The sequence below is a fragment of the Durio zibethinus genome, chromosome 10 (assembly GCF_047325235.1).
Source record: "Durio zibethinus cultivar Kanyao isolate XHJ-2024 chromosome 10, ASM4732523v1, whole genome shotgun sequence".
NCBI lineage: Eukaryota > Viridiplantae > Streptophyta > Magnoliopsida > Malvales > Malvaceae > Durio > Durio zibethinus.
The window spans coordinates 4,906,123-4,929,430 of NC_143171.1; the positions used below are offsets into that span (position 1 = coordinate 4,906,123).

Below are 23,308 nucleotides of genomic sequence, written 5' to 3' on the forward strand. Positions count from 1 at the left end.
AGGAGCCAAACTTGACCACAAAAAATCAAGCCAAGTCAAACGTGTAAGATTCTATCACGCTTCCACAGTACTGTCTGTTTAATTATTGAAAGAAACAGAGGAAGGAAATCAAACATGGAAGAAACAACAATTTTTTACTCATCTCTTTCTCTTGTAGTCCTCTTTCTTGCTTTCAAGTTCTTTTTTCAATCAAAACCTCGCCACAAAAACTTGCCACCAAGTACACTTTCTCTTCCAATCCTTGGCCACCTTCACTTGCTAAAGCCACCTCTTCACCGTCTCTTCCTCAAGCTTTCACAAAACCTCGGTCCAGTCTTCTCCCTTCAGTTGGGGTCACGCCTTGCAGTTGTCGTATCATCACCGTTAGTAGTCGAGGAATGCTTCACCAAAAATGACATCGTGTTGGCGAGCCGTCCGAATTTGCTCTTCAGCAAACACCTAGGCTATAATCACACCAGTGTTATAAGTGCGCCGTACGGGGATCATTGGCGTAACCTCCGTCGTATTAGTACCATTGAGATCTTCTCATCAAATCGCCTCAACAAGTTTCATGGTATCAGAAAAGATGAAGTGAGAAGATTATTGTTGAAACTATCCCGTAATTCCCATGAAGCTTTTGCCAAGGTAGAGCTTAAATCAATGTTTGCAGACTTGACATTTAATAATCTGATGAGAATGATGGCCGGAAAGAGATATTATGGTGAAGATGTGACTGATGACAGTGAGGCAAAGGAGTTTAGGGACCTTGTAGCAGAGGCAGTTGAAAATGGAGGAGCAGGGAATGTAGGAGATTATCTGCCAATACTGAATTGCGCTAGTAATTATGAGAAGAACTTGAGGGAGCTTGCAAAGAGGATGGATGGGTTCTTGCAAGGGTTAGTTGATGAGCGTCGAAATGCAAATGGAGGGAATACAATGATTGATCATCTTCTTTCTTTACAAGAATTAGAGCCTGAGTACTACAATGATCAGATTATCAAAGGACTTCTATTTGTAAGTCAGATTTTCCCTGTTTATTACAATCATCAAGAAAGAACATTTTCTCATCTTGTTGAAATTAACATGTTGAGATTGCTATGACAGGTTATGATTCTTGCTGGAACTGACACATCTGCAGTCACCTTAGAATGGGCAATGTCAAACTTACTCAATCACCCAAATGTGTTGAAGAAAGCCAGGGAGGAAATAGATGCTCAAGTTGGTCAAGAAAGGTTAATTGATGAACCAGATATTGCTAAGCTACCTTACCTTCAAGGCATAATGTCTGAGACCCTTCGACTATACCCGGCAGCCCCACTTCTAGTGCCTCATAGAACATCCGATGACTGTACCATAGGTGGATACAATGTGCCGCGCGACACCATAGTGTTAATCAATGCATGGGCTATACATCGAGACCCTGAATTGTGGGATGATCCAACAAGTTTCAAGCCGGAAAGGTTTGACAATGAAGTTAAAGATCATGGCCACAAATTCATGCCTTTTGGTATGGGAAGGAGGGCTTGTCCTGGGACGGTCCTGGCTTACCGCATGGTTAACTTAGCTTTGGGGTCATTGATCCAATGCTTCGAATGGGAAAGAGTAGGTGAAGAAAAAGTTGATATGACTGAAGGTAAAGGAATCACCATGCCTAAAGTTGAGCCATTAGAGGCGAAGTGCAAGGCACGCCCCATCCTCAACAAGGTTCTTGCTACAGCAGCTTAAAAGAGTTATATTTATTGCAAAATTGTTTGTATTTCACAATATCTATCTTTTTCCTTAACAGTGAACTAGTAAAAATATAAATCTCTTTGTCATCGCTCATAATGTTACAATCCAGTTTTTTTTTTTTTTTTTTTTATAAGCTGAATTTTCATTTACCCAAAGCCAGCAAGAATATATTGCAATACAATTGTTCTACAACTTAACAATTAAAGAAAGACAATTAACAGACAATCTATTCTAAAAAATCTAAATTCAGGTTTCAATCTTCACTAAGCTGTTTGTTTACTGTATCTCCTGCAATATGTTTCAACCTACGCAGCCTATATCTTATAATTTCTTTGACTCTGTCCACCATTTTTGCTGCTGTCATTTCCCTTTGCCTGAATATCCTTTGGTTCTTTTCCCTCCATATGAGACATATACATGCATTACAGGCAATTCTCAATAAGGTTGAGATCGAGGCTTTCCCTTTTAATCTGTTCTCTACCCAGCTCAGTTTTGTGTACCAACTTCTTTTGTATAGACACAAGGGATAAACATGGTCACCATGACCACATCATGTCCTTCATTGGAAGCCTATTCAGAATAGTCATCTAGGTTATCAGTGAATGTTTTGGGATGTGATACTTGATTCATGTTAGTTTCTGTCATTTCACTTTCTGTGATCTGATTTCATTCCATACCACAGCAGCTTCATAACGTCACTTTGGAAATGGCCATACCTCCACTCTATTTTTCTTTTTTGATGAATTTCGGCACAATCTGCCTTATTTGAAGCAATTTCCTCCAGTTCCAACTGCTAGTTTGCTTGGCTGCTGCTTGCCATACGCTTCTCCCTTTCAATTCATAAGCTTCGATCCAAGTGATCCACAAAGAACCAGCTTTAGCAATTATCGACCAGATCTTCTGCAAGACGCAAGCTAGATTCCAGATTAAGATATCTTTAACTTCTAGCTTTCCCTCAGACTTAAGATAACATATTGCCTGCCAGCTTACTCGAGCTCTTTTTGGCGATCCTTCTTTTCCTTTCCTAAAGAATCCAGAACACAGCTTGTTTATCATCTTCAGCACATGTTTTGGGAAAATAAAATGCCTAGACCAATAAATCTATATACTAAAAGCATTGACGAGACTAGTTGTAGCCTGGCAGCATATGATAAGTGTCTTGTAGCCCAGCTACTAATCCTCGCTGTTATCTTGTCGACCAAGGGTGCACAATTTTTCTCGGTGAGCGAGGTACCTAACTGGTAGCGAACCAATCTTAAACCCATAAGCTTGCCGGATTGTAGCAATTTCTTCCCTGCTAACCCCTGAAGAGTTCACTTTTCTCACAGTTCAACTGTAAACCAGACATAGTATAAAATGCCTCCAACACCACCTTTATCCCAGCCACTGAGTCCAATATTCCCTTTGTGAAAATCAACAAGTCATCAGCAAAGCAAAGGGAGGATAATTTAATCCTCTTGCATCTAGGATGATAATCAAAGAATCCAGCAACGGCAGCAGCATCCAATAATCTGGAAAGAACATTAATAATCAGATCGAACAAGTAAGGGGAAAGTGGATCTCCCGCCACGCTCCCCTTGCTCTTGTGAGTTGTGAAATATTCTACCAGCCCACCATTAAGCGATAAAGAGAAAAAAGATGTTTTGCTTTTGTTTATTAATATACTCATTACTTTCAGCTCTTTTTCTATCGAGTTTTGGCATGATCTGAATGTCATTTTTCAAGGAAAATAGATGCTAGCTTGCTACAATCGAATTTTGGCACGATCTGAATGTCATTTTTCTAGGAAAATGGATGCTTTTCCGCCTCTAGCTCCTTTATCTATGGGATATGACAATGGGTACTTTCTGCAAGTCTTACTTTGAGCATGGAACAAATCTTGATATACTTATTGCTTTCAGCTCTTTTTATATTTCTGGCAACCAAGTTAACAAGCTCAAGACACAAAAAGCTCCCACCTAGTCCTTTGTCTCTTCCAATTCTGGGTCATCTCCATCTCCTCAAAGAACCCCTCCATCGAACACTCTTTAACCTCTCCAAAAAATATGGCCCAATCTTCTCCCTCAGGCTTGGCTTTCGCTCCCTGGTTGTCGTTTCATCACCCTCAGCTGTCCAAGAATGTTTCACCAAAAACGACATTGTCCTAGCAAACCGTCCTCGCTTCGTCATGGGCAAGTACGTTGGCTACAACTACACGACTCTTGGTTTGGCTCCATACGGTGATCATTGGCGCAACCTTCGTCGACTATCCACTATTGAAATCTTCTCATCGAATCGTTTGAACATGTTTTTAGACATTCGAAAAGATGAAGTCAATCGTTTATTGTGCAAATTGTACCAGGTTTCAGCCAATGGTTTCGCCAAGGTAGAGCTGAAATCAGTGTTTTCAGAGCTGACGTTTAATATAATCATGAGAATGATTGCAGGGAAGCGGTATTTTGGTGATGAGGTGAGTGAGAATTATGAAGAAGGGAGGCAGTTTCGGGAGATCATCAAGGAGCTTTTTGAATTGGCAGTGTCTTCATATCCTGGAGATTTTCTGCCTATATTGCAGTTGGTCGATTACAATGGATACATCAGGAGAATAGCAAGCCTTGGTAATAGAACGGATGAATTAATGCAAGGTATGATTGATGAACATAGAAGAAACAAAGGTGATTTCAGAATAAAAAATACTATGATCACTCATTTGCTCTCTTTGCAAGAATCACAGCCTGAATATTATACCGATGAAATCATCAAAGGACTCATACAGGTCAGTTACAATATTCCTCGCTCTTTATTCTCAAAACTAAAATGAAAAACAAATTCAAATTTTTGAAGATCTGCATGATTTTATTACTTCCCTGCAATATTTTAAGGCTTTTTTCATGATTTGGAAAACTCTAGATAAAGGATTGACAAATGCATGATGAATGTTTCTGATCATACAAAGTGTGACCATATCTAGCATGATGTCACATTTGAAAAAGAATGGTATTCAATTAACTATGCTATCCCACTAAAGTTAGTGAGTATACACATTTTTGTTGCCTTGGATTTCGATTTTGCAGGTTATATATTAAATGCAGGAACTGATACGACATCAGTAACCTTGGAATGGGCAATGTCTAATCTGCTTAACTATCCTCATGTGTTAGAAAGGGCTAGAGTTGAACTAGACAAGCATGTTGGTCAAGACCAGTTGGTACAAGAATCTGATCTCTCAAAATTACCTTACTTACAAAGCATAATTTCTGAGACACTTCGGTTATACCCAGCAGCTCCACTCTTAGTTCCACATGCAGCATCTGAAAATTGCAGTATTGGAGGATATGAAATACCCAAAGAAACCATTTTGATGGTAAATGCTTGGGCTATTCAAAGGGACCTTGAATTATGGGATGATCCAACAAGTTTTAAGCCAGAGAGGTTTGAAAGCAAGGAGACAAGCCATCAGATGACTTATAGGATAATGCCGTTTGGGTTAGGAAGAAGAGCTTGCCCTGGAATGGCCCTATGTTGGCCTTGACATTAGGGTCATTGATTCAGTGTTTTGAATGGGAAAGGGTAAGTGAGAAGAAAATCGACATGACTGAAGGGCAAGGCCTCACTATGCCTAAAGTTGAACCATTGGAAGCCATTTGTAAAGCAGGTAACATCGCAAATAAGTTGCTTAATTTTTAAAATTGTTTATGATTATCAATATCCTTCTTTGGTTTTTTTTTTTTTTTTTTTCGCTTAATTTGATAAAATGTTATTCATAATGCATGGTTGGATTGGCTTGTAGACTTATATATTAAAATGTTATTCATAATACAAAAGTTCTGCTTGATTGATGTTTTTATTATTATATTGGAAGTAAGAAAGACATATAAAAAAATAAAATTTTTAAAGGATTATACAAAAAATATATTTTTTAAATGACAAAATTCATGATTCTACTTATATATTAATTATATATTAATTATTTTTTTCATTTTAAATCAATTAAATTGTTGCTCTAGCCTTTAATTTTGCTTTATAACAAGTTTTCAAAAAAAAGAAAAATAAAAAATGGAAAAGAGTAAAAGTTAGTAGCTACTAGTTGATTATATTTTAATTATGGCATATCTATAAGAATGAAAACTTTAACAAGAAAGTAGGCTTCAAATTCAAGCGCCGTGGATTGATTAGTTGGCCTAGGTATAGGAATTTCATTGCTGTTCATGATTTCGCATTTACCTTCCCATTTCTCAATTAATAAATCAACTTTTCATTGCAACAACTTGAGGGGAAAGATCAATGTAGAATATGAATGAGTACTTTAATTATTATTCAAGTCAATGTTCTAATCGTTCCACCAAACTATCCTTATCCAATTTCCCTGTTCCAGGACTACGACAATTATGATTGAAGCAAAGTTGGTACATCTGTGTAGATCTAACAACCCTCACTTCGATTAGGCTTGGAAGAAACAAAGACCTGATCACACAAGAAAACTGTCTTGAGATCATTGAACATAACGATACCACTTCCGACGACCCTTTTCATTCTTCTCATTGACAGAAAAAAGCCTACATGAATACCTGATCTTCCTCAATGTTAGGAATCCAGTCATTTGTTGCCGGGTTGCTTTTGAAAATTGGCCTGTTGACTACATTTTCAGCACCCTGGCCGTTTTCCAATTGAATATCATATCCATTTCCTTCACCTCCTTCTGTCATCACTCTTATAAACCCGCTTCCTGTCTGTCATCAATAAACAAACGCAAAAACAAATGCAAATTCATGAAAAATAAAGCACAAGACACTTCAGATTTCAGACAAAACAACAAAACTATAAGAAAATAATAGGTTAAGAATAAAAACCCTGTGATGTTCTTTGTCAATGGAATCCATCTCCCTGTAATATTGTGTCTCCACAAATTCATCTTGTACCATAATATCCCCTCCCGCCGAAATCTTCACCTATGAAATCAAATTAAAGAACTGAAAAAGGGACTTTTTTTGCTTACGTGTAAAGAGTAAAGCTTGAATGACAAAGATGATAGGACCGCGTTAAGGAAAGCATACATGAGATTGAGATTGAAGAGACCGTAACTTGTCGAGCTCGGGTATGTTTTTGTCTACAGCTGGAGGGAGATTGGAGGTGATGGTTGCTAAATCAGGTTCACTCCTGTTGGGCTTGGTGGGTCGTTTTGGGGCCAAGGAATCGAACTGAGCTCTGACCTGATTGGTGATTTGTTGCTGTTGATCTGCGTCCAAAACTTCATCACTCCGGCTTGGTTTAGACACCGTCCATTGACCCACCATCTTGATCTTTGATTTTTAAACTTTTATTTTCTTTGCGTTGTTTTGTTTCTTTCTTGTTGCTGTTAATGGTATCCTGTTTTTATTTATAGAGAAGAGAATGAGAATACCGACTCTCGGTGATGGAGTGGGTCGGCAACCTATGGCATATATTATATATAGAGAAGATTAAAATCGAAACTATGGGTAATTGGCCAACAAAAATATTTGAAACTGTGGGTTAAAAGATACCGCTTTTGCGCTGTAAATCTTACGGTTTGATCATCTATCAAACTCCAATTTTGACTGGGTTCTCGAATGGTAAGATGGGAGGCCACGGCTTTTCTGTGATAGCCCAGATGATGGCTCAGATTGGCTACTTGGAGGCTTGGACCACGCAGTCACCCCAAATACTTTGACTGCATTGAAATGGACTATTTGTGCAGTTGATGAATTAAGAATGGAAGGGCAGGTGAGTACCATTAGTCAAAGACTGGGATAGAATTGTGCAACATTTGAATGGGGGAAATAATTCAGCACAACCTAACTAGTTTGATATCATCTCTTTCCCTCTTTTAGCAAGTTCGTTTGTTCATCTTTTTTCCTTAAACTATTTGAAGAATTTTACCATGAAATACTACTAGAAAATGGCTAGTGATTAAAGAATTCTTGCTTACATTCTCAACAAAAAATAAAAAATGCTTAGACTTTGCCCTGGGAAATCAATCATCAATTTCATATCTTCCCCAAAATCATGTTTGGCTTTAGCAAGTGCCATCAAAAGTATGTCCACGTACATGGTATTGGATCTGCGGGATTCAGCTATTCCACCAAAGAAGTGCTTTGAATTTGATACATACAAAGTGATGTCCAATAAATCCTGTTATTGAAGCAGAAAGATAAGGGATATTTGTTGTGAAACAAAGAAAGCACTCTTGCATATACTTTCCCCACCACGGAAGTTTTATGAGACTAGGTTCTTACCATACTACAAGGGTTTCAAACTAAAATCATGAACTCTCCTCCATAAATTTGGCCTAAGGACAATTCTATTTCTATTGATGATTCTATCTTTTCCTCGTTTTAATCTATCATTGCAACAGCCCAATAGAGAAGAATTATGCAAAAGTGCTTAGATTTATTTATTTGGAAGTCACTTTCAGGATGTAAAACTTCCCACCAAGCCAACACTCATCTTATTATTTCTCTTTCCCACCAGGCCACCACTACAACAGCTACTGTTATACAAGGAAAGAACTGAGTACAGAGTACAGACGAAAATTACTGTCTTAAATCATTCCTTGTTTTATCAAATGTAAAGTGTAGACATTTAATTTGATCTAGACTCAAATTAATTGGGCTTGATCTAAATGTATATGTTTATTTTATTTTTTATTTTTGTTTTTATTTTATATTTTATATTTTTTTCCTTTGTATCTTATGTATTTATTATTTATTTATTTATTTATGTTAATATATATTTATTATTACTTAGCTATTTATATATTATTATATATATGTATTTATTATTATTTATCTATTATTTATTTTTATTTATCTGTTAATATTTTTATTTATCTGATTATTTTTTTAATTATCTATTAATATTTTTTTTATTTTATTTTCTTTTTCGACTGAGATTGGAATGAATTTGGAGAATCCTACCGTGAATTTGAGATTCAATCAGAGTCTATATTGGATTCAATGATCGAATCTCAATCCAAAGAGGAGTTGAGATTGATTAAAAACTCTTCTGATCAATCCCTATAAATAGATCCACGGATCAAAGGAAAAACAGATAAAAAGGCAGACACTGGCTGAGAGAGAGTGAACAGAGAAGAAACAGAAACTAAAAAAAAAGTTTTGGTGCGTTAGAACAGCTCTAGGAATTAGTGAAAATTTTTTTAGATTTTTGGCGATTTTTTTTCTGAAAATTTTTGAAAATTTTCTAGATTTCGGTTGAATTTTTCGGTGAGGTTTAAATTTTTAGACGACTTTTTTGGCCAAGTTTGAATTTTTCAGCTAGCTTCCCAGTTTTCGGTGACTATTTCCAGAAATCGATCAGTTTTTCAACGAACTTCAGGTAAAAAACTCAGATTTTGACGAAAATTTTCAGAATTCGGTGAGATTCAACCGGAGTTCTTCGTGGTTTAGAGAGAAGGGAGAGGAAAGGAAGGGAAGAGAGAGAGAGGGAAGGATCAATCTGTTGAAAAAATAAAAGGAATAGCCTTTTATACCAACTGAAAACGACGTTGTTTTGGTGTTACTGTGCCTAGAAGATTTACGCATTTTGAAATCGGGTGACCCGACCCGAGCGTCAACCCATTTTTGACCCACGTTCAACCCGAGTGCGAGTCATTTTCGAAGTCGAGCTGATCTGAACCGAGCCGCGTCTTTGAGCTATCTTTTCTTCTTTAAGCTGCACCGAGTCGAGCCATTCTCAAGTTTTTTATTATTATTATTATTATTGTTATTATTATTATTATTATTATTATTTATTCATTAGATTAGAATTGTTTAATACTTTTTATTTTATTTTATTTTATTTATTTTATTTTCTTTAAATAAAATTCAAAAAAAATATTTTTAAGGAAAAGTTGAAAGTATCAATTTTCTTTGAAAATAAGTCTTTCAAAAAAAAAATTTTTTGAGAAAAAGTTAAAAGTATTAATTTTTCTTGAAAATAAGCTTTCTAAAAAATATTTTTGAGGAAAAGTTAAAAGTATCAATTTTTCTCGAAATTAACGTTTCTAAAAAATATTTTGGAGAAAAGTTGAAAGTATCAATTTTTTCTGCACAAAAACAATTATTTTTTTTCCTTTTTACTTTCTTGAATTTTTGTTTAAATGTTAAATAATTCGACGATAGAGCATTTGCAAGCGAAACAATAATTTTCTTACAAACTCTTGAGGTGAGGGAATTTTTTTAATTTTCTGTTAAAAGTATTAAAGTTAATTGAGAATAATTTTTAATAATTAATTACTTGATAAAATTTTAAGGCTTATTGGAAGATCGATCTGCTGAAAAAACAGAAGGAATAACCTTTATACCCGCTGAAAATGACGTTGTTTTGGCGTTGCTGTGCCCAGAGGATCCGCGTATTTTGAAATCGAACGACCCGACTCGAGCGTCAACCCGCTTTTGACCCGCGTTCAACCCGAGTGCGAGCCGTTTTCGAAGTCGAGCTGATCCGAGTTGAGCCGTGACTTCGAGCCGTTCTCAGTTTTTTTTATTATTATTTATTATTATTATTATTTATTGATTAGATTAGAATTGTTTAATACTTTTTATTTTTTATTTTTATTTTATTTTTATTTTATTTTCTTCAAATAAAATTTAAAAAATAATATTTTTAAGGAAAAATTGAAAGTATCAATTTTCCTTGAAAATAAGTCTTTCAAAAAAAAATATTTTTGAGGAAAAGTTGAAAGTATCAATTTTTCTTGAAAATAAGCTTTCTAAAAAATATTTTTGAGGAAAAGTTAAAAGTATCAATTTTTTTCGAAATTAATGTTTCTAAAAAATATTTTGAGAAAAAATTGAAAGTATCAATTTTTCATGCACAAAAGCAATCATTTTTTTTCCTTTTTACTTTCTTGAATTTTTGTTTAATGTTAAATAATCCGACGATGGAGCCTCTACAAGAGAAATAGTAGTTTTCTTGCATCCTCTTGAGCTGAGGGAATTTTTTCAATTTTTTGCTAAAAGTATTAGAGTCAATTGAGAATAATTTTTAATAATTAATTATTTGGTAAATTTTTAAGGCTTATTAGAGGATCGGTCTATTGAAAAAACAAAAGGAATAGCCTTTTATACCCATTGAAAATGATGTTGTTTTGGCATTACTGTACCCAGAGGATCCGTGTATTTTGAAATCGGGCAACCCAACCCGAGCGTCAACCCGCTTTTGACCCTCGTTCAACCTAAGTGCGAGCCGTTTTCGAAGCCAAACCGATCCGAGCCGAGCAGTGTCTTCGAGCCGTCTTTTCTTCCTCAAGCCGCGTCGAGCTGAGCCGCTAAGCCGAGCCGTTCTCAGGTTATTTATTTATTTATTATTATTATTATTATTTATTGATTAGATTAAAATTGTTTAATATTTTTTATTTTTTTATTTTTATTTTATTGTCTTTAAATAAAATTCAAAAAAAAATATTTTTGCGAAAAAATTGAAAGTATCAATTTTCTTTGAAATTAACGTTTCTAAAAAATATTTTGGTAAAAAGTTGAAAGTATCAATTTTTCCTACACAAAAGCAATCATTTTTTTTCCTTTTTACTTTCTTGATTTTTTGTTTAAATGTTAAATAATCCGACGATGGAGCCTCTGCAAGCGAAACAATAATTTTCTTGCATACTCTTGAGGTGAGAGAATTTTTTCAATTTTCTGCTAAAAGTGTTAGAGTTAATTAAGAATAATTTCCAATAATTAATTACTTGGTACATTTTTAAGGCTTATTGGATAACATAAAATTAAGCTGGTACCATTTTTTGATGGGCATTGTGAGGGTGCTATAACCTTTCTTACACGTAACCGAACTCTCGAACCCTGTTCTGGTTAGTAAACCTGAATTTATTCTTTTAGGGACCCTTAAGCTTAGGTGTTCCTTAAAATGATAGATTCTTTAGGTGGCCAATCGCACCTAGATAAAAAAGATTGGTGGCGACCCTTTCAAGTCAATATCTAACGATAGATCCTCGGATCTAGATGTTATGACAGCTTGATGACTCCGCTAGGGACATCTGAGAGTCAGGCCAGCAAATAAATTTGTGTTATCCAAAAGCCTAATAAAATTGAACGTTTTTGTATATATATGTTATTATTCATTCATGTTTATTTACTTTATTAATCATGTCATTCATATGCATGTGCATAACATGATCTCTATACCCTAGCTCTGTCTCTCTAAGAGGGAGTAAAGTACCTATTGCTTTTGTGAGGTTTAATGTCTCCGCAGTGGCTAGCAAAATACTCCCACTCAAATTAAACTTTTTTCGCTTGTAACCTGTAATGGGTGAGGATTAATGTGCCTTACTAGTCTGTGATGGACAAGGATGTAAGGAGCAATTTGTGAACCTTTAGACTTTAACCTTAAACCACATATAGTAAACCTTAAGAGTGCCTAACCTATAGATAGAACCATCACTCTTCCCTTTTAAAATTGACCATAAGCATAAGATTCGTTCCTCTTATTCTGTGTGATGTTTAAATTTATTTAGTTGTTTATTTATTCATTTTTTCTAGGCATACTAACCTTTTCTCTCATTCTTTTGCATTGGTTCATGCTCATATCATAAAGTTATATAAAGAACATTTGCTTGAAAGATGATATTCAACAAAAATTTTTCATGGATTCCACAGAATGACTAGTTTATTCTTCATCCGTATTAGCACCTTGTGAGACACCCAACGAAGTAAGAATTCAGTAAAAAAAGATTCAACTGAAAATGAGAGATTGTTTACCAATCAGATATGATTCTACCTTGTTTCAAGAAACATCTATCCTCCTCAAACAAAATAATCTAGAGGATTTAGTTGACATATGGAAGAAAATGAATCCGTCAAGATAAAAGCAGTTTTGCTAGAGACATGGTCATATAGCACACTTTCTAGCAGTAGTTATCGACGATCAACTAATCAGAGCTGCAACATAATTCTGAGATCCTACATACAAGTGTTTCATCTTTAATGAAGTTGATATGACTTCAACCATAAAAAAATATTTGATTTTATTGGGTTTGCACCTCAAGGCTCCTGATAAGATATATATAAAAAAACACAAGTCAAGATTTTGTAAGGGTTTGGCTCAACTCATGGGGATAGACAAAAAAGTTATGGATTCTCATACAAAGAAGAAATAAGAGCAGGTTTGCTTACCTTGAAAGTTCTTTCATGAGTTTCTAGTGCAACATGCCAACGAAGAACGAAGGTTAGATATATTTGCCTTAGCCATATACGGAATGGTGATCTTTCCAAAGGTTTTGGGTTATATTGAGATAGCGGTGGTTGACTTCTTCGAGAGTGTGATCAATGGCTGTAATCTTTCAATGATAATATTAGTAAAGACTATCAGATCTTTGAGTTATTGTCGTCGAAATGGAGGGCGCTTTATAGGTTGCATACAGTTATTATACTTATGGATGAAAAGCCATTTCGAATGAGGAAAAGGTACTTTCTCGAAGCTTTATGTCCGCAATCGAGCTCCGATCAAGGAATTTTATGAAAATGGATGGTCTGAATGAAAGTCTAAAAAAGAATAGATAACTTTTCTATAAAAGTTGACTAGTGTCAATGTAAGATGATTGGCCCCATGGATGAATCGTGAACCTATGTTGTATCAGTGTAGGGATAACACAGTGGTCTCACTTTTAGGTTTATGAGGAACGACAAATTATGCACCACTCTTAGTGAGAAGATAGTTTGGGGCAGAACAGTTCATTCCTATGACGCATGAGCTTTATCAGTTAGATTTCTCTTACAATGAGCCAAAAGCATTTTACGGATGAATAAGATGATTAAAGCATAGAAAAATCCTCGAAGAGTGAGTCCTGGACCATTTACTGATAAAGTCACTCTAGGGTATTTGGTTTGGAGAGCAAAATGAAGATAAGAAATGGTATTCACTTATGAAAGCTTTCAACCGCCAATAAAAGAAAAATTTGAAGAGACACCATCAGAATTAGAGCTTGCAACAAAAGAATTTGAATTTAAAAAGGGTAAGTTAAAGTAAGAATCCAGAAGTTTTAGAAAAAAAAAGACCAGTGGAAAGATAAAGCTGAAAGTCATGAAGCCAGAGTTCACAAGATTACTAGAGAACGTGATACAACTGTTGAAGACTTGGCAGAGCTACACCAAAAACATAAAAGGTTATGTGTGAGAGAAATGGCCAAAGAGATATTCATTGTTGAGCTGACTGAAGAGAATACAAGATTGAAGCAAGAATATGCTGAATTAGAAAAAGAAAGTACTCAAGTACAGACAGAGAATAACATGCTAAACAGTTATCTGAGCAGGCTAAGATAAAAGTTGAATGAATAAGAAGACCACATTGCTGCATTGATTAGAGAGCATAGAGAGTTATCATACCAAGTCTGGTGTGGTAAAAGAGAGAACTTAGGAAGACAAAAATATATTGAGCACCTAACGACCTAAATTTGTAAAGGGGTATGCAAGGTAAGAGAGATGGTGGAAGAGGAGAGGCATTGAAACAAGTACTGACCCCAGTAAAAGAACATGGACAACGTCTGTTGAACTTCATCAAAGAAGCCAAGACCCAGTATGAATAGATCAAACAATTTTATGGTTATAATTTTAAGATGTTAAACTCAATGTCAATAAAAATTTTTTAGAATAAATGAAAATTTTAGTTAAATACCGTCTTTAAGGTAAATGTTCTTTGCATATATGCATTCTCATTCATTATATTCTCACTCATTACACTTAACAAAGTAATCATGAGATAGTCATACAAATTTACTAATTCTAAGATATGGTACTCAAGATTTAAGGATAGCTCCATCTAACGAGAACCCTATCCATTGATACAATATATGATCCAGAGCCAGATAAATAGAGTAAAAAAACTCTCATAGATTTGAAAAGTGAGAAAAAGCATAAAAAAATATTGAAAATGAGTTGAGAAAGATTTTAGATGCTCTCAATAAGCTGAATAAGGGAAAATAAGTTGAAAAAAATATAAGCCAACAAGTTTCCTCATTACAAGAAGTGGCTGACCCTTTGTATCCTTCAAGTTTTGGTTCACCTCAAGCCCAGTCTACATAAAAAGTTTCACCACAACACTTCGCATATCCTACATATCCTAGAATGCCATCAGCCTCAAATCCAGGGCATTACTATAGGTATGTAAATCTTATCTTTACTGAAAGGGCAGTAGAATCGATTCTTGATGTAGATGATTTGAAAGAGAATGAGAAAAAAAGGTAAAAGCAATGGAGTTTCAAGAAGATCTAAAGATTAGCATACTTGAACAAAGGTTACGGGTAATAAAGGGGATTAAATTTTATGGCTCTATTGATGCTGTTGGGCTGTGCTTAGTCTCGAATGTAGTCATTCTACCAAAATTCAAAGTACCAAAATTTAAAAAATATGATGGTACGAAGTGCCCCAAAACTTATTTCAACATGTATTATCAGAAGATGGTAGCTCATGCCCATAATGAAACTTTTAATGCATAATTTTCAAGATAGCCTTACAGGCTCTGCTATCAGGTTATATGTCCAGCTAGACAGAACCCGCATTCACTCTTGGAGCGATATGGCTCATGACTTCATCGATCAATATCGATATATTATCGATTTGACCCCTGATCGTTTGTCTTTACAAAACTTGAAGAAAAAGGTAAATGAGTCTTTTAAAGAATACTCTTAGAGATGGAGGGATGTAGCTTCTTAAGTACAATCTCTTCTGACTGAAAAAGAGACTACAGTGCTGTTTGTTAGCACTTTGAAACCTTTCTATTATGAAAAGATAATAGGGAATGTAACTAAAAATTTTGTTGATATGATAATTTCGAGAGAAATTATCGAAAGTGCCATCAAGAATGGCAAGTTAGAAGGAGGTGGTGAAGCATCCAACAAAAGAGTCCCAAAGAAGAAAGAGACTGAAGCTCAGGCTGTGAGCTTTGATAGACATCAATTTAAGGGTTATCAACCCTACTCACCACAAGGATATCTTTCATATTACCCTACTGTAAATAAAATTTTCCCTTACCCATACCAACCATTTGTACAGTCACCTTATCTTCAAACATATCAACCTCTTTTTAGGCCTCAAAATATCACATATAGTCCTAACACTCAGCCTACCTTAAGACTCTAAACTCATCCAGCTAACCCAATGGGTGGTTCGCGAGAGCAACGAACTACTCGTGAAAAATTTATATTTGACCCAATTCCAATGACTTATAAAGAATTATATCGGGAGCTTTACAATAGTCATTTGATTGCTCCTAACAAATTAAAGCCTCTCAAGCCACTTTACCCTAAGTGGTATGATCCCACAGCCCATTGTGACTATTACTATGGGATTGCTGGCCACTTCATCAAAAATTACACCGCTCTGAAACATAAAGTGCAATGATTGATCAAGGATATAATGATTAGCTTTGATATAAGAAGGATAACTGCACCAAATGTTAGCAATAATCCCTTGTCTAATCATAATGTGAATACTTTAAATGAAGAACAGAAGCACCATTTGAAGAAAAAAATGGCAGATATCAAGACATCTCTTAGTCAGCTGTTTGATATTTTATGGAAATCTGACATGATACAACCAGTGAGTCCACACAACTATCATGGAATATATATAACTGGCACTAGTTGTAAATACCATAGTGGGGTAATGGGTTACTCTATCGAAACTTATAAGCAGTTTCACTAAGAGGTGCAAAAGCTCTTGGATTCACACCAGATGAAGATCTATGAAAAAAAAGACTTAAAAAGTATTGAAGTGTCCATGACTGATAAACCTGTAAAGCTATTTTCAACGTCAGTAACAATTCATTGTGGGAACAAGCCAAAGTCAATCATAAATAAACTTATTCCCAGGTCGGTAACTTTTAAAGTTTTGACTCTTTTTCTATATAAGGATGATAAAGTTATACCCTAGAGATATGGCTGTGATATAGTAGTTCAGAAGTAAGAAAGGGGATATCTTTAAAGCTGACGCTTTCAATATAATTGGTGTAATAGGTATTACCCAAAGTGAAAAGTGCTACACTTCAAAAATGTTGAAGAAAGCTAGAATAGAGAAAGCCAAGGAAAGAGAAAGATGAAATAACCCCGAAGTAAAACCTGAGAAAGATCGCCCGAAGTTAGTATCAGAAAAAGAGGCTTGTGAATTCCTGAAGCTGGTAAAACATAGTGAGTATTCGATTGTTGAACAGTTAAATAAAATGCCAGCATGGGTCTTATTATTATCACTAATATTAAATTCAGAGTCACGTCAAAATGTCTTGCTAAAAGTGTTGAATCAGGTATATGTGGCACATAATGTATCTGTTGAATATGTGAATCACTTGGCTGGAAATCTAGTCATGTCGAATCATATTTCATTCAGTGATGATGAGATTTCCTTGAAGGAAAAGAAAAATGCCAAGGCTTTACATATCACGATCAAGTGCAAGAGCCATATCATAGCTAATATCTTTATTGATAATGGCTCTGCTATCAATGTCATGCCTATGTCAACTTTGGTGAGGCTACCCATTGACTACTCTCATATGAAAGATAGTTAGATGATTGTGATAGCTTTTGATAGGACTAAAAGAGAAGTCTTAAAGGATATCGAGATGCCTTTGCAAATTGGGCCATGCACTTTTAATGTGAAGTTTCAAGTGATGGATATCTCCTTATCCTACAGCTATCTATTAGAAAGGCCATGGATTCACATGATAGGAGCTGTGCCTTTTACCTTGCATAAAAGATCAAGTTTAATGTAGAAGGTCAATTAGTAGTGGTAGTTGAGGAAGAAGACATGCTAGTGACCCAACCGTTGAACACTTCATATGTAAAGGCTACCGAAAAAGCATTAGAATGCTCCTATCGATCTTTTGAATTAGTTAATTCTGTAGGTGAAAGACTTAGAAGTCAGTTTTTTTAAAGATAGTGATGAGCCAAGTCATCAATAAGAGCTGATATCTAAGATTAGGGCTGGGCAAGAACTTACAGGGAATAAAAGAATCCTCGATAGTGATAGACAATAGTGAAAGGTTAGGCCTAGGCTATGAGGTCATAGAATGGGAGATCAAGAGAAGGCCAATAGAAAAAATAACAAGATTAATGGTTATCCCACACCTGTATGAGACTTTCAGACCTGAAAGATTCATATACCCAGATACAAAAAAAAGCGTGAAAAGAGTTTTTATCTAGTTAACCATTGATGCTATTGAAGATGAAGTGGAGATTAATCAAGAGGGGTGGGTTCATCTTTGTCCGTCAGATTATAAGTTAAGCAATTTGAATGCCATTGAAATGCTTATGACTTTTGAAACTAATATAATATAATTGTAACATCTTAATAGCTATTGCCTAAGGTATTGAGGTGATCTTTCTTATTTGGGCCATTTATCTTTTATTATTTTTTTTAATAAAAATTAGATAGATTTATTCTTTTTTTTTGTCTTCATTATTTCCATCTTTCCAAACACATCTTGCCAACATATCCTATTTCATTCAATTTCAGGTCCTTAAATGAACATGAAGATAATCATGATAACAATCAAGAGGTTAGTTTTGAGAATTCAATTAACACTGATGAACTTAACAATGAAGAGAATTCTGAGAAATATGTTATGCCTCCGGACCTAATGAGATTGATTGAATAAGAAAATAAGCCAATTGAGCCTCATTAGGAGATAGTTGACTTAGTGAATCTAAGAGATGAAGAGAATAAGAAAGATGTCAGAATTGACACTTCACTTTCATCAAGAGATAGACAACGTTTGGCAGACTTACTTCGAGAATTCATAGATGTGTTCACTTGGTCTTACCAAGATATACCAGGACTGAGCACGGAGATAGTAGAGCATATATTACCCCTAAAGTCAGAATGTAAATCGATTCAATAGAAACTGAGACGAATGAAGCTTGAAATGCTACTAAAGATCAAATAAAAGGTGAAGAAACAGTTTGATGTAGGTTTTCTACAAGTGGCCAAGTATCCAGAGTGGGTAGCCAATTTAGTTCCTGTTTTTAAGAAAGATGAAAATGTATGAATATGTGTAGACTATCGTGATTTGAATAAGGCTAGTCCAAAGGATAATTTTTTTTTACCTCATATCGACACACTGGTAGATAACACGGCTAGGCATTCAATTTTCTCCTTTATAGATGGTTTCTCAAGGTATAATAAGATAAAAATGGTTGTAGATGATATGGAAAAGACCATTTTTGTGACTATGTGAGAAACTTTTTACTACAAAGTCATATTTTTTGGGTTAAAAAATGCTAGGACAATATATCAAAGGGCCATGGTAACACTTTTTCATGATATGATGTACAAAGAGATTGAAGTGTATGTAGACGATATGATTGTAAAATCTTACGAGAATAAAGATCGTGTCACCAGCCTCAAAAAGTTATTTGAGAGATTGAGAAGGTTCCAACTCAAGTTAAACCCAGTCAAGTACACCTTTGGGGTAAAGTCAATGAAGTTACTAGGCTTTATGGTCAGTGAAAGAGAAATTGAAGTCAATCCAGACAAGATACGATCCATTCAAAATTTGTCACCTCCGAGTACACCAAATGAAGTTTAAAGTTTTTTTGGGAAGATTGAATTACATTTTTCGGTTTATCTCTCAGCTTACCTACAAATGTGATCCCATATTTAAGCTTTTTCGTAAGAATAATCCTGAAAAATAGAATAAGGAATGCCAAGTGACTTTTGATAAAATTAAGCAATACTTGTCAAACCCTTCAGTGTTTGTGCCACCTGTTTCAAGAAAATCTTTAATTCTATACTTAATAGTATGTAAAAATTCAATGGGATGTGTATTGGGGCATCAAGATGAGTCTAGTCGAAAGAAGAAAGCTATTTATTATCTGAGTAAAAAGTTCACAGAGTATGAATCCAAGTATTTCTCATTGTAGAAAATATGTTGTGCATTAGCGTGGACTGCCAAAAGACTCAGACAGTATATGCTTTATCATATACCACATGGCTCATAGCAAAATTGGATCCAATTAAATATATCTTCGAGAAGCCTTCTTTGTTTGAAAAAATTACTAGATGGTAAGTAATATTCTAGAAATATGATATTATATATGTAAGCCAAAAGGTAATAAAAGAGGGTGCTATAACGGAGTTTCTTACAGATCGTGCTACTGAAGAATATGAACCAATGAGGTTGGAATTCCTCAATGAAGATCTAATGACTATTTCCCAACTGAAGAAAAGAGAGTATGGAGAAAAATATTGGAAAATGTATTTTGATGAAGCTGCCAATGCCTTGAGACATAGAATTGGGGTAATTCTGATCTCTCCAGAAGAGCAATACTACCCTGTAATAGCGAGGTTAAATTTTAATTACATAAATAACATCATTAAATATGAGACATGTGTCATGGGCTTACAAGCTACTATAGATAGAAGAGTGAAATCATTAAAAGTGTTTGAAAACTCAGCTCTAGTTATATATCAGTTGAAAAGAGAATGGAAGATGAGAGATTCAAAACTCGTTTCATATTATAAGTATATTTTAGAGTTGATAAAATAATTTGAAGATATCCAGTTTGATCATTTACCTCGAAAAGAGAATCTGATTGTTGATGTATTAGCTACTATGGCTGTAATGATTCAAATTAATGACAATACTGACATTCAGCCCATCAGGCTAGATGTTAAGGATATGTCAGCTCATTGTTCCAATGTAAAAGAGGAAGAAGATGGGAAGCCCTTGTATTATGATATCTTACAATATATTAAAGATTAGCAATATCCAGTTCAAGCAACAAAAAATGATAAAAGGGTCATCCGAAGATTGACTATGAGCTTTTTCTTGGATGAAGATGTTCTGTACAAAAAAAATCAGGATCAAGTATTACTAAGGTGCATAAGTAAGGCTGAAGCGAAAAAAATCATTGAAAAAGTGCATGATGGAATTTGTGGGGCACATACCAGTGGACATATGATAGTGAGACAGATCATGAGAGCAGAGTATTACTCGTTGATAATGAAGAGTGATTACATTGACTATGCTCGTAAGTGTCATAAATGCCAAATATATGCTGATAAGATCCATGCTCCGTCATCTGTTTTACATGTTATGACACCACCTTGACCATTCTCAATGTGGGCCATGGATGCCATTGGTCCTATAACCCCAAAGGCTTTTAATGGGCATAGATTTATTTTTGTGATGATAAATTATTTCACAAAATAGGTGAAGGTAGCATCATATGCAAGTGTAACACGATATATGATTTGTAAGTTCATAAAGAAAGAGATCATCTGTAGATATGAACATTCAAAAAAAATTATTTTAGACAATGTCAAGAATCTAAATAGTAAGATGATGCAAGAAATATATACTCAATACAAGATCAAGTATCATAACTCGACACCATACCATCTGAAAATGAATGGAGCAGTTGAGGCAGCTAACAAAAACATAAAAAGAATTCTTAAAAAGATGACTGAGACTTATAAAAATTGACATGAGAAGTTACCATTTGCACTGCACGTATATCGAATATCAGTGCGTACCTCTACTGGGCAACCTCATTTTTTTTGGTTTATAGGATGAAAACTATACTATCGGTGAAAGTAAAAATCCCATCCTTGAGGGTTCTAAAAAAAGTTAAGTTGAAAGAAGCTGAATGGATTCGAGAGCGTTATGAATAGTTAAATTTCATAGAAAAAAAAGATTGATTGCACTGTATCATGGTCAGCTATATAAAAAAAAAATGATGAGGGCTCATGATAAAAATATTTGACCTCGTTGCTTTTGAGAATGAGAATTGATCTTGAAGAGAATCCTTCCAATCTAGCACAATAGTGAGAAAAATAGACTCCGAATTGGGAAAAGTTGTATATGGTGAGACGGGTTTTTTCAAGTGAAGCACTGATACTAGCTAAGATGGATGGAAATGATTTACCTCATCTTATAAATTCTGATGTTGTGAAGAAATACTATGCTTAAAATGAAAAAAAAATGAAAATGAAAAAAAATTAAAAAAAAAAGTGAATGAAAAAGGAAGACTCAAGGTGAAAATCCTAAAAGGGCAGTTTGAGTCATAGGGGGTTTATCTAAGTTGAAAACCTAAAAAGGTAGCTTAGATAAAGAGAATACAACGTCAAATTTGAAAATCTATTGGCATAGAGGTTAGCAAATTTAGAGGAGCTCTGAGTTGTTAAATGCATCAGATGGTTGGATTTTTAGAAAAAATCTTGAGATGTGTTATCATGATTGTCCGATTGTTTATTTTTGGGCTTTGTCTCCCATTCTTATCCTTGTAATTCTTTCTTGGCCAAAGTTTGCCAATATTTTGCTAATAAAAGATATTTTATTTCACTCTTTGTGTCCCTCTTCTGGTGACTATTTCTTAACCATTCTTATTCTTTTCTTCTTAATACCCTATAATGGAAGAAATGTGCAAATGCATTCTTACTTTTTGAGTTTGAAATAATGATTGATGAATGAATAATGGCATGAAAGATTTTTACATTACATTGAAAAAGTTAAGAGTGATAAAGGTAGAATCGAGATGTTCAGTTTCTAATAAGGACATTGAATTTGGAAAAAGATTTCTTACAGAAAGAATGTGAGTGGAAAAGATGATTGAGAGCTACACTGGCTCGATCTTAGAAGAGCAGCGTAATTGGGTCTTTGAAAAATCAAGGGTTCGAGGCCCAAGAAAAGAGCTTAAAAAATTTAAGTACCATAATTGAATAAGAATCAAGTATCCAAAATTCGCATAGCATGCATTGAATTTCACATGCATTGCATAGCATATACTACATTCAAGAAAATATAGTGCATAAATTCAGGAAGCAAGGGTATTCCAACATCCCACATAGAGAAGACAGATGTGAAGACATTTTCAAATTTGAGAAAAAGCTTGTCAGGTAAGTTTCTAATCCTTAAAATAGGATGTCTCTCGGTATCAGGATTGATTTGTAAGACCTTTGGGCATAATCTCCTGAAATTCCTTCAAACACGATTTTTAACTCTTTTGGACATGATTGTCAAGGAGCTTTATTTATTTTCAAAGTCGTAGAGCCTCTAATTAAATGAGCAATCTATTCTTCAAAGTTGTGATGCCTCTATTTAGAGGAGCCGTTTATTTTTAAAAAGTCGTTGAGCCTATGATTAGAGGAGCTTTGTTTATGTTTTTCAAAAGTTGTTGAGCCTCTGATTAAAGAAGCTTTGTTTATCTTTTCAAAAGTCGTTGAGCCTCTGATTAGAAGAGCTTTAATTATTTTCAAAGTCGTTGAGCCTCTGATTAGAGGAGCTTTAGTTATTTTCAAAGTCGTTGAACCTCTGATTAGAGGAGCTTTATTTATTTTCAAAGTCGTTGAGCCTCTGATCAAATGAGCATTGTTTATGTTTTTCAAAGTCGTTGAGCCTCTGCTTAGAGGAGTTTTGATTAAATCTTTAACACAAAAAAATGAAAAAAGAGATCGAGTTGAGTCTTGAATGGGTGTCTACGTCTTTGTGTAATTTTTGTTTCACAGAAAATATGCAAAGAAGGACAGCTGTAGACACCCAATTTGGTCCAGGCCCGAATCAATTGGGCCTGGTCCAAATGGGTAGGCCTATTTTATTTTTTATTTTGTATTATATATTTTATTATTTTTGTTTTTATTTTATATTTTATATTTTTTCCTTT

The 23,308-nt window shown here is 34.6% G+C and overlaps 3 protein-coding genes and 1 pseudogene across 4 annotated transcripts; 2 read left to right on the forward strand and 2 right to left on the reverse strand.

The window, feature by feature from the left end:
• Positions 1 to 68: 68 nt before the first annotated feature.
• Positions 69 to 1,806, forward strand: LOC111292234 (cytochrome P450 81D11-like). Its single transcript, XM_022884501.2, has 2 exons — positions 69 to 993; positions 1,084 to 1,806. Exons 1-2 carry the CDS (start codon positions 115 to 117, stop codon positions 1,702 to 1,704), a joined length of 1,500 nt encoding a protein of 499 aa, XP_022740236.1. The 5' UTR covers positions 69 to 114; the 3' UTR covers positions 1,705 to 1,806.
• A 218-nt stretch (positions 1,807 to 2,024) lies between these two features.
• On the reverse strand, positions 2,025 to 3,379 carry LOC111293244 (uncharacterized). Its single transcript, XM_022886052.2, has 5 exons — positions 3,071 to 3,379; positions 2,833 to 3,014; positions 2,464 to 2,734; positions 2,215 to 2,280; positions 2,025 to 2,108 (listed from the first exon to the last, which is right to left on the reverse strand). Exons 1-5 carry the CDS (start codon positions 3,377 to 3,379, stop codon positions 2,025 to 2,027), a joined length of 912 nt encoding a protein of 303 aa, XP_022741787.1.
• A 180-nt stretch (positions 3,380 to 3,559) lies between these two features.
• Positions 3,560 to 5,511, forward strand: LOC111292235 (cytochrome P450 81Q32-like; annotated as a pseudogene).
• A 465-nt stretch (positions 5,512 to 5,976) lies between these two features.
• Positions 5,977 to 7,117, reverse strand: MEE59 (maternal effect embryo arrest 59). 2 transcript variants are annotated; one of them, XM_022885746.2, is made up of 4 exons: positions 6,744 to 7,117; positions 6,540 to 6,632; positions 6,258 to 6,419; positions 5,977 to 6,153 (listed from the first exon to the last, which is right to left on the reverse strand). In XM_022885746.2, the coding sequence occupies exons 1-4, from the start codon at positions 6,981 to 6,983 to the stop codon at positions 6,112 to 6,114; spliced, it is 537 nt and encodes a 178-aa protein (XP_022741481.1). In that variant the 5' UTR covers positions 6,984 to 7,117; the 3' UTR covers positions 5,977 to 6,111. The 2 variants fall into 2 exon arrangements, with proteins under 2 accessions (XP_022741481.1, XP_022741480.1); XM_022885745.2 differs by having other exon boundaries at positions 6,540 to 6,638; positions 6,744 to 7,115.
• Between the last annotated feature and the right edge of the window lie 16,191 nt (positions 7,118 to 23,308).